The following is a 12,358-nucleotide window of genomic DNA, read 5'->3' as shown; positions in this document are numbered from 1 at the left end:
CTAGAAATTAAAGGAAGGATAAGAAATAATTACATACAAATAAGAGCATAAATTAGTGAAACAGAGAACAAAGAAGAAACAGATTTGATTAATGAAACCAAATCTCATTCTTTGAGAAGACCACAATAAAACAAACCACTTAGTGTCCTTGACAAAAAGCTGTCTCCACCAACTCTCCCTCTCTTCTTCTCTCCCTTTTTTGATTCTTTTTCAATTAAACATAAAAAATAGGAAAATAGTTTTCATAAAAAATATAACACACTTTTAAATAACAGGATACTGCATGTTTCTAATATCAAGAATTTTGAAATGACAATACCAAAAAATGTATACACACTTCAGCAGTTAGCCATAAGAAAAACACATAAATTCAGAGAGCTAAATACAAAATCAATATATAAAAATAGTATTCAGAGAAATTACAAAACATAATGAAATATATTCCATTCTTAACAGCAATAAAAATTATTGGAATCAAATATAGAATATACAAGAAAATTATATATACATATACATATATACATATGTATATATGTATGTATGTATGTATGGTATCAGGAATCAAACTCAAGACCTTATACTTGCCAGGCACACACTTGTGCCACAGAGCTATACTCATGACCCAAGAAAATTATATAATGTTATTGAGAGGTTTAACAACATAAATAGAGATAAAACATCATGTGCTTACGTAACAAGTTTAAAGATTATAAAAATGTCAATTCTCAAGAATGTAAATTAGGCCCCAGTGTAAATCGTAACCCAAAATGTTTTATGAAATCTGATAAGCTGATTCTAGAATGCATCTAGAAGATAAAAATATACTAGAAAAGCCAGGATAAGCTTAAAAACAAAATAAGCAAAATGCCAAAACATATTATAAGGCTAAGTAGCTAAAAGTGTGACACTGACACACTGATAAATAGATCAACAGTATAAAATATAGACCTCAAATAAACTAGAAATTATAGTTGGTATTTCAAGAAGGGGAGAAAAGATGAACAATTTAATGATAGGAAATTTTAAGTCTATCTTGTATTATATACAAAAATTAATTCTAATTTTATTTAACAGCTGATTCTAAAATAATACCATAAGTTTTAAATGTATGTTACTATTTACCTGAATCTAGTCGTCCTTCTTCTGACAGTAATAGTCCCATTTCTCTTTAGTAAATATCTTTTCCTACATTGTATGAAATCTTAACTATCAATCAAAGCTCCATCCCTTCTCAGACTAAAGGGCTAGGGATCAAGTGTTAGGAAACTCACAGGAAGCCAGCAAGACTCTTCTGGGATTCTATTATCAAAAAATAAAGAGTCTTGAAGGGAATGATGTGCTAAGAAAATGGTGAGCTAATTCTCTCCAAAGAGATTTCCCAAATACCTGAACAAGTTCAGTTTTCTATTTCCAGATCCTAGATATTTGAGTTTTTTTCTCTTTCAGTGGGCTACTATCTCACACTCTTCCAATAAATTCCTTTTTGGGTCGAGGTTAGTGTTACGGAAACTTTCTGTAGTCTGCAACCAAAAGCACCTAATACAGAATCCTACGTAACCACAATTTAGCCTGGGGTGTTTTTTTAAGGACAGCAACAAGGTGCTGTACAAGAAACAATAAGCAAGGTGAAAGACAAGCAACCATAAGAAAACTATATAAAGTAAGTACAAGGTCAGTTTTCTATTTACAGCTCTGTAAATAAAAGTAAACAAACAACAAGTAGAAAACCAAACCATTTATATAATCAAGAGAGCATGAAATGTAAACATCTAATAAATATGTTAAAAATGACCACATTAGCAAAACAATATACAAATTAAATAACCATGATGCAACTGTTTTTCACACAAGAAATTGAGAGAAATTAAGACGATACCAACATTAACAAGACGTAGGAAAATGGCCACTTCCTAAACTACTGGTCAAACAATGTAAGCTAATGCTGCCTTTTGAAAGGACAATTTGCCATGACACTTATCAAAACTTAAAGTTGGCATTTTCTTTCTTTCAGTAATTTCACTTGCAATAATTTATCCATAGAAAAACACATCCACTAATAAAACTGACACATACAATAATAAAATTATAAATAACATAAATGCTAGAAAGACATTATTAAGTAAATTATGTCATGTTCATAACTAGGAAAGCACTGCTGCTATTCAGAACCAGGTAGATCCAAATGCATTAAATGCAACAATTTCCATTATATATAAAGTGACAAAAGTAAATCACAAAACAATACACTTGATATATTGCTTGCCTTAAAAACTTGTCTCTTAAAATATAAAACTATATTATATATATTGGGGCTGGGGATTTAGCTCAGCGGCATAAGCACCTGCCTTGCAAGCAGGCGGTCATGAGTTCGATCCCTGGTACCGATAAAATGAAAAAGACAAAAAAAAAACCACACAAAAAAAATATAAAACTATATTATATATATCATATAATACATATATAATATATAAATATATAAACTAAAGCTATATAATAAAGGCAAAGGCAGAATGAAGGGTCTGGAAGGATATACACAAATTCATTAAAAGTGGTTTTCCTCCAGTAAAAATGCAACTGTTAGATAAAGAGACTTTCTTGCCTTTTACCCTAAATGCTTCTTTTATTTCATGTTTCTGTATGAATTACATAATACAATATTCTATAGAGAAAGTAAAGAGTAAATAACACCAAAAGAACATTTCACTAGTAGAAACTCTGCAGATTTAAAATTTTAAACTACATAATCCAAATTTTTAAATGTTCTCACTCAGATACTATCGAATATTCTATTACTCAATTTACAATTGATGAAACTGTAATAAAAAATTTTGGTAAAAGACTCAGATACTGTATATCAATTGGAAATTAATGTAATTATATAGTCTCATAAAAATAAAATTTAATGAAAGTACTGAATCCTAAGAAATTTAAAAAGTAGTAACTTTCTTTTTACTTTCTTATTTATTTATTTAGTTAGTTAGTTAGTTTTCTGAGATCTATTTTAAATCCGCAGAGCCAAGTATAGCTGGCCGGTTGACTACCCAGGTGGGAAGCATTTCGCAAGTCATGAAGCTCTTCTCATTTCTCAGTTTGGTTCCAGAACTCTGCAGTTAGTGTGGTGAGATTGCAAGTTCTGTTTATGCGGTAACATCATTGCGAGTAGAGGTCTCAGAGAAGGAATTCAGAAGATAGTTTTTTCTTACTCTGAGGACAGAACTCAGGTTTGCCCCCAAACTGCTCCACTCCTCAAACACAGCTGTGCCTGGGGCTGCCCAAAGACCTCCTAGGCTTACAGTTCTGCCTATTTCCTTCCAAAACTCACAAAATTCCATCCCATTCCCCGCTCCAGGACCATCAAGTTACCACTGCGATGCTTCAGGGTGTCCGAGGATCCTTTGCAGCTCTCAGTAAGAAATCACAGAAACTAGTGATGCACTCAACTCCAGGATCCAAAAAGTAGTAACTTTCACATAGACATATGTTCACCAAATTCATCAGGTCAAAGTTTACTAATCATAAATTATTGAAACTTTAAATTGAGAAATTAATGTTCATAGGAAAAACCGTAACACCAACAAAAACCTTTATATAGAAGCAGTGATATAAGCTCATTAAAACATCTTTAAGCAGACTAAATTTTGATTAGATTCTGCAGTATAAAGAACCCACTATTAAATTTTATTGCAATTTCAATGATTCAGAATCACATAATTTTAATGTCATGGTATCCCTTTCAAAACATGAAAACCTTATACTGAAGGAAAATCCACATTTGAAAATTCAAGGCTACCACCTAAACAACGGGTACATATCAAAAACCATCAAAATTCAGCTTGGCATGGTGACCCCTACCTGTAATCTCAGCTACTTGGAAAACTGAAGCAGGAGGATCATAAGTTCAAGGCCAGCCTGGGCAACTTAGCAAAACCCTGTCTCAAAAATAATAGAAAGGCTAGGGATATAGGCCCATGCTTAGAGGTTTACACACTAAAATTGAAATTCATCCAAGTTTTGATAGATAAATCTTCCCAATAAAAAAGTACATATGAAAAAACCTTGATCCATCTCAACTTACAGTTACGGAATTTTGTTTCTAATTATTCAGATAGTAAATATATGCCTCTGTGCTCACTTTAGCAGCACATATACTGAAACTGGAGCATTTCAGAGAAGATTCGCATAGTCCTTAATTGAGCATGACATGCAAATTCATAAATACATGCCTTAAAAGAAAGCTTCTGGTTACACTAATAATTATATTTAGTAACAAAATAGTTAATAAACTAGTGTATACAATTGGACATTACACTTTATACAGAGAAATTCTAGGAAAACATTCAAAATCTATTTTCTGTGTTTTTCTTTTAAAGTAAATAAATGACAGAAAAAAACATACTCAACCTTTCTTTTTTGGATTCATTGTCAGTTTTGTACTTTTCAAAATCTTGGCTAAGAGACAGCAGCTTTTCTTGAAGTCTCTTTTCACGTTCCACACCTCCTTGATAAAATATCATCTCTTTTTCCATTGCTTTCACTTTTTCTTCCATAGCTTTAAATTCATGAAGAATTAGATAGCTGACTCCACAGTAGTTACAAACTTTTTCTTCAGGAGACATCTAGGAAACAGAACATACATTACTGAATTGATGCTTTAATTATGAAAAATAAAGTTCACCTGAAGATGTTTCTGTAACCATGCTGGTTAAATGAAGGAAATTTATGGTGAACTCTGTCATGGAGCAATAACTACAACATTGCCTACATCTGGATAAAATTTTAAAAACTAGCTCATTGACTCTGACCTAAAATTCTAGAACTAGAAAAGGGTCTCTTGGAGTAATTACTTCTCTACAGTATCTCTAAAAAAGACTTACTCTTGAAGTATTTTCCACAAAATAAAACTAAAAATGATGAAAACATCTTTACAATTCTTATTTTAAGATGAGCTTTCCATAAAGTTGGAAGAAATCAATGGCTTTTTACTGCCAAATACTCTATGATCCTGGAGAAGCCGCTTGGCCTTGTCAGATCTTATTTTCCTCATTTATAAAATAATGGAGTTGAACCAAATGAACTTTAAGTTATTACTCTGTCTCAGCATTTTATGATTTTTTTTACAGAATTTAATATTTTGTCACAAGCATAAAAATATCTTTAATCTCTACTCTCTAGATCAGTTCCTTTCCCTCTAAGAGGTAAGGTTATATCCATTTTATAGATTAAAAACAGAGACTACTGTAGTTAATAACCAGTTGATATGTAGAAAAGTTGCGGTTTAAACACACATCTATTTAAAACCAGCGCTCAGCTCTTTAATCATTTGTATTCTACAGCAGTGATCTTCCATGTGCGTGTGTCAGTTAAATCTTATTGCTTCAGAAAGTGTGCCTGTGGCTCTGGCCAACACAGCGGAAGTGACAAACGGAATTTCAGCAAAGTCAGAAGAAAGATGGTTCATTTTTCTGTCTCAAGTACAAACATTCCTCATGTAGCATCTGTTTCTTTTGCTTTTCACAAAGGCTAAGAAGTAGCTTCATAAAATATGTGCTCCAATGCACTAAAACTGAAATAACCTTTTGAATTATGAAGTACATATTCATAATGCAACCTTCCCTTGAGATTATAGAAACCACTCCAGAAACTAAGAGTGATAGCACTACATCTACTTATCACAAATGTTGGTTGGAACAAACTAATAACCAAACTTCATAAAATAAAATTTTGCTCATTTTAACATTAATAAAATTTTATATTAAAAACCACAATACAGTAGGCAAATGACTATATCAATCTCCTAATTGCTGATGGAAGTTTGTAGATTTATAAAACATCAGTTTTTAAAGAAATCATAATCTAGGTCAAGTTCTGGATGATTGTTCAAGTCTATTCCATGATATACTGTCCAGCTTTTATTTTAACATTCTCAAAGGACAAGAAACTACAAAAAATTCTGTTCTATCTTCTGTCTTTTGTCTCTTAGGAAGTTTGATCATTTCTAAGTCATTTTATCCATCTAACTCTTTGATTTTAAAAATGTAACTAAGTTGAGGCTACAACTTCCTACCAGTTCATGTCTCCTTGATTGATCTACTTACTACTCAGTACATTTCAGATACAACCTTCATCTAATTATTAAATCACCCAGCTATCTTCGTAAAATTATTCATACTCTCTTTGGGAATATTATGAAAAACTTTATGATATATTTTCATAAAGTTCATGTATTCTATGTGTAGTACACATCCTAGTAACCCTACAAAAAAATGAAATGGCAAAATGGCAAGGCTGCATGCTGCCTTTTAATGTACAAAATGTTCCAGGGGTTATTGTTTTTGCTAATATATCTGCAAAAATCGCCTTTTAATAGTAAACTGCAAAACCTTGTCTGGAATTGAAATTAAGCTCACTGGTTATAATTTATAGGCATTTCATAATGAAACAGCATCCTCTTTTGACAAGTCCACAAAGATACCAAGAATGGCTCTGTGATCCCATTCAAAGATACTATCAGCCCTCAAGAAAATAATTCATCCAGGTCAAGAAACTTGAACTAATTCAGAACAGATGGCTATTTCCTTACAATTCCTCTACTCAACTTGAATTTTGGTTCCTCTTTGTCAATTGAAAATTATATCACTAACTCTGAGAAAAATTTTCATCCGTAACCTTTGCTTATTAACCACAGTTCTCATCCTTCTCCTGGCAAAATATTACAGAAAGAAAATTTCTGTCGGGTAGAATATCTGCAGCATGATGCACAAAAAATAAATACAATAAATTCCACATTGTGAAAATTATTAGAATAAATAACATTTATCATAGCAATCAAAGGAACAAAAAAACCGAAATTAGTGAAATAATACCTTTTAAGGAAGAGAGTTATAGAGTAAAGAAAAGAGAAAACATGAAATTCATTATGATCTAGGAAACAAAACAATTATACAATAATAGGTCCACAAGAGTGATCTCCAGATGTTCCCTGGCATAACCCAAATCCCTGAATGATCTATGTTAAATAAGCATACTACACCCAAGTTTTAAATGCTATTAAATTACAAATAATTTTCTGTAAGCAAAATCGTAACATAAAAAATGTAATAACCTTTTCAAATTCCTAGTGTTAGCTAATTAACTTAGGATATTTTTTTGTGAAACTTGAGAAGATATGAAACACTATAATTATGCTCCCAAATGAAGCAAGTAAAAGGGTTTTTAGTGAAATACAATTTGTGCTTCATTCGTATAACTTTGTGTTATATCATCTCATTTTGAAAGTAAAATAATGACATGCTGTCATTCTTGATAAAAGGGCTATAATTAGGATGTTTTTGCTGTCTACAATATACACATTGGAGGAACATTACAAATGCAGTATATTAAACAAATGCAAAGTCATGTGCAAGTAAATTATAAAACAAACTTCCTAAAAATACCATTTATAGTTTTAAAATTATAATTGTTTAATATAAAAAACATATAAACTTTTCAAAACGTTAAATTAGGCTGCAGCTCTTTTTCAGAGTTCCTGACTTGATTTAAATTAGAAAAGGCACTTAGTACTTTCATGCCACCCAACTGAGAGAGTCTCTGCTCCAAAAACTGCACCTCCTTCTCTGACCCATCCCATACTTTTTGTGTGTGGCTAAAGCAAAAATAAACAGATAAACTATTTGACAAAGTCAAGAATGACAGCAATATAAAACGTTAACCATATTAAGAAGTTTTGCATTTTAAAAAGTATCTTGCTCAAGATAGTGTCTAACTTGTAAATTTCACTCCAATTGGCAGAAAATTTTTAAGGTAAGACAGTGGATCTTTCGAACCCTTAATCATACAAACCAACTGACCATTTCATAAAACCAGTAGGATCTTTCCACTTTATTAAATGAACTTGTTGCACTACCAATTTATAAAATAAAAACTGGTACAAAGCAATTACAAAGGAAAATTACAGCTACCTTATCCTTAACACTGAAAGACTGAGTGCCCTTACCCTAAGATTGGGGGAGAGAGGCAAAAATGTCTTCTCTCATGGCCCTTATTCAACATAGTGCTAGAAGCTCTAGCCAGAATAATAAGTTAGGTAAGAAGAGAAAATAAACTGTCCTTATTTGAGATGACGTGATTATCTACATAGAAAATCCCAAGGAACCTATACTAAAACTCTTTGAATGAGTAGGTTCAGCAAGGTTGCATGACTCAAAAATAACACAGACAAATCAATTATATGTACTTTTCAGGAGCACAAGGACACTAAAATTAAGTTCCTAGGGTTGTAGCTCAGTGGTAAAGTGCTTTCCTAGCATGTACGAGGCTCTGGATCTAATTGATCACCAGTAAAACGCACACACAGTTGTTAAAAACATTAAATTAAGTATAGATATACAGATATATATACACATACATACATGATTTATTGCTGAAAACTACAAAATGCTGATGAACTAAATTGAAGAACATCTAGATAAAGGGAAATACATTTTAGTATATGAGTTGGATGATTCAAAATAATAAAGCTATCAATTCTTCCTAAATTGATAAATAGGCATAATTTAATTCCTATCAAAATCTCAGAAAGATACTTAAATTTATTCAGAAAGCCAAAGGAACTAGAAAAGCTAAAAATAATACAGAAAAATAAAAGATAAAGTAAAAGAAATCACCATAATTTCAAGACATATATTATATTGCTACAGAAATCATGATTGTATTGTACCAGTAAAAGGAAAGATAGACAAATCAATGCAACAGAATATAGAACCTAGAAATAGACCTATAAATATGCCAAAATTAATTTTTACAAAGGTACAAAAAGAATTCAACGCAAGAGATAGCCTTCTCAACAAATACTGCAATTGACTAATCATAGGTTTTTAAAAAAAGGACATTGGGGCTGGGGATTTAGCTCAGCGGCATAAGCGCCTGCCTTGCAAGCAGGTAGTCGTGAGTTTGATCCCTGGTACCGATAAAAAGGAAAAAGACAAAAAAAAAAAAAAAAGACATTAACTTAAAATTCATACTATACACACAAGTATATTCAAAATGGATCACAGACTTACTTGTAAAACATAAAAATCTTATTTTAAAACTGAGTATAGTAGCTCACGTCTATAATGCCAACTACTCAGGATGGACTACAAAATTCAAGGCCAGCCTGATGATCTCAAAATAAAAAGGACTGGGGATATAGCTCATTGCAAGTCCTTGGGTTGAACATTCAGTACAGCGGTGAGTTTAAAAAAAAAAAAATTATATATATATATATATATATATATATGTAGTGCCAAAGCTATATACAGATTTGTATTAGGAGAAAATCTTCAAGATCCAAATTAGTCAAAGAATTCTATATTTGGTAATTAAAAAATGACCCATAAAAGGAATATTTGATACTTAGACTTCACCAAAATTAAATACTTTTGCTCTGCAAAAAAAAAAAAAAAAAAGATAATATAGATAGCATTTTCAAATCATATTGTCTAACCCAGCAGTTAAAATTAGCAAAAGACATAAAGAAACATTTCACCTAAGAAGACATACAAATGTTTATAAGCATATAAAAAGATGTTCAACATTACTAGCCACTGAAAATACAAATTAAACCACAATGAGATATCACTACATAGTCATGCTGGTAAATGTGAAGAAATTGAGTCACTCATATATTGCAGATGAAAGTATAAATTGATATAGCCGCTCTGGAAAACAATTTAACAGTGTCTTAAAATACAAAGCGGTAACTATCATACAACCTAGCAATTAAACTCTTAAGCATTTACCCTAGGAAAATGAAGACACATGTTCACATATATGAACATTTATGGCACTTTTATATGTAACTGCCAAAAACTGTAAAAAAAAAAAAAAAAACCCAGATGCTTTTTGACAGGTAAATGGTTAAATAAACTAGTGTATTTACAGACTACTACTGAGCAATAAAAATGAATAAACTTCTCTAAGAAGCTGGTGATTTATTTACGATTAAAACAAATTCATTATATTTATTTATGACACATAATGAATACATTCATTATTGCCTATTATTACATTTACATGTAGCATCTTAATCTTCTGTCTTTCCCTCCTCTTCCTCAAAACCACCACCTGAATAAAGCTCCAGAGAATTCAAGTGAAAACATCTAATCCCCAAAGGATATACACAACATAATTCCACTTACATAACATTCTTAAAATAACAAAATTATTGGAGACCAGATGGATGGTTGCCAAGGTCATGAACTGGAAAGAAGAAAGTGGAACAGGGCAACATGTGGTACCCTTGTTCTGCATCTTGTCTGTATTAACTGTCAACATCCCAGCTCTGACATTGTACTTCAGTTTTGCCAAATGTTATACCAGAGAAAGCTGACCAAAGGATACATGAAACCCTTCAGTATTATTTATAACAACTGCATGTGAATCTAGTTATCTCAAAACAGTAAGCTTAAAATCAAAATAATAGAATCAATTTGAATTAAAATATCATAGATTAAACCATAAAGATATTTTATTGGGCAATATCAGAAATGTTGGCTTCCTAATTTGTGAGATATGCAGGATGCACTTGTGTATCTAAGTGTTTCCAAAGCATATTTCTTCCAATATCTATTTTCTATTAGGAAACCTAACTTTAGAAAACTCTCGGTCGGGCATGATGGTGCATTACTGTAATCTCAGCACTTGGGAGGCTGAGGAGGACGATCATTGCAAGCTCAAGACCAGCCTGGGCTACAAAGGCCAGCCTGAACTGCAGAGCGAAACCCTGTCTCAAGACAAAAAAAAAAAAAAAAGAAAAAAAAAAAGAAAAAAGAAAGAAAGAAAACTATGACTTTCTGAGGCCAGTCATCAAAATATATTTTGATTACAAATTGACAAATGCAGATTTGTCAAGATTCATAGTTTGAAAAAAATTACTACTCCTAATGAATACTTTGGGATCACAGTATTGAGAGAAGAGTCTCTTTGTAAATTATACAGCTTCCTATATCTTTTGTCATAAGGTTTTAAAATTGCAATTGTTTGAAAATACCCCTCACACATTCATTCATTCATTTATCACAACTTTTCAGGATGCCAGGTTTAACATTTCTATAACCATTTTCTTTTTTCCTTTTCTTCCTTTCTAACTCAGCACAAACTCTGAACCTAGCCACAATGGCCCAAAATGACCTGGAAAATTAAGTTTATTTTTTCTGGCAATGGTAATCTGTGCTTGGAAATATAAAACTGTTATTCTGAATAAATTTCAAAGTTCCAAAGTACTAAAATTACTTTACTGAAACAGGACAAAATGAGCTGTTACTGCTGAGGAAAGGGATTGTTATCCCAGAAAGAACAGTGTGCTCTCCAGCCCTTGCACTGCTACTTCTGTTTTGCAAAATAAACAACTCTGATCTCTTTATTTTACTTTGTGTCCTGAAACTAAAATCCTATAACAAGTCTTCACTTTGTCACCATTCTGAAAAAAAAAAGATACCAATTTTATTTGTGCAAACTAATTTTTCTGCTACTTTGTTGTTTTGATGTTTCCATATGTTCCCTAGCAAAAACAGCAAAAGGAAAAAAAATGCTCACTAGTTTGTTTTTTTTTTTTTTGCCCTAGAGATCGGATATATTTCTAAAATGGATTGATATTCATGAGGGGGAAAAGTATAGAATTATTATTTTGCTAATCAATAATTTTTTTTAGTTTTAAACTTTGTCCAAAAAAAAAAAAAAAATCAACAGAGAAGTGTGCTATATTTTGTTTCAGAATACTGGATGAAAATCCTAGCACCACTGTTAGCTATAATCAAAGACAGGTAGAAATCATTTTAGCACAGAGCAAAAATAGATATAGAAATATGGTCTAAGTAAAATGCAGAGCCCAGCAGGTGACAACAGGTGGTCTTTCTCTCCAGCCCACGGCCTCTTTTACATTTCTGCCACTTTAGGATTTGAAAGTCTGAGAAGTACTGTATGCTGTGTTCAGCCAAAATTGTGATGAAGTTGGATGTGGTGCCCCACGCTGTAATCCCAGGACTCAGAAGGCTGAGTCTGAGGTCAGCCTAGGCCACATGGTGAGTGCAAGGCCAGCCTGTACTATACTGCAAGACACTGTTTCAAAAACACACATAACAAAACAACCCAAATTGCAATAAAAAGCAAGACAAAGCTGGGCATCGTGGTGCACACCTGTACTCCTAGCACTCTGGGAAGCAGAAGCAAGAAGATTGCAAATTATATCCAGCCTGGGCCACTTACCTAGACCATCTCAAAATATAAAATAAAACATTGGGGGTGTAGTTCAGTGTGAAGTTCCTTCGTTCAATTTCTAGCACAGAAAGAAAAAAAAAGAAAAGAGAGGAGAAGAAAAGAG

The 12,358-nt window shown here is 32.1% G+C and overlaps 1 protein-coding gene across 1 annotated transcript in view; it reads right to left on the bottom strand.

Moving 5' to 3' along the window:
• Lekr1 (leucine, glutamate and lysine rich 1) overlaps nt 1-12,358 on the bottom strand; it is a 188,704-nt gene that overhangs the window by 167,680 nt on the left and 8,666 nt on the right. Inside the window, 1 exon segment of the mRNA XM_063249239.1 lies at nt 4,402-4,616. Within this exon segment, the coding sequence (XP_063105309.1) occupies nt 4,402-4,616 (215 nt within the window).

Source organism: Cavia porcellus, unplaced genomic scaffold (genome assembly GCF_034190915.1).
Source record: "Cavia porcellus strain 051 isolate PalLab524CR breed Dunkin Hartley unplaced genomic scaffold, mCavPor4.1 scaffold_5, whole genome shotgun sequence".
Lineage (NCBI taxonomy): Eukaryota > Metazoa > Chordata > Mammalia > Rodentia > Caviidae > Cavia > Cavia porcellus.
This window is presented reverse-complemented; position numbering and strand designations above follow the sequence as displayed.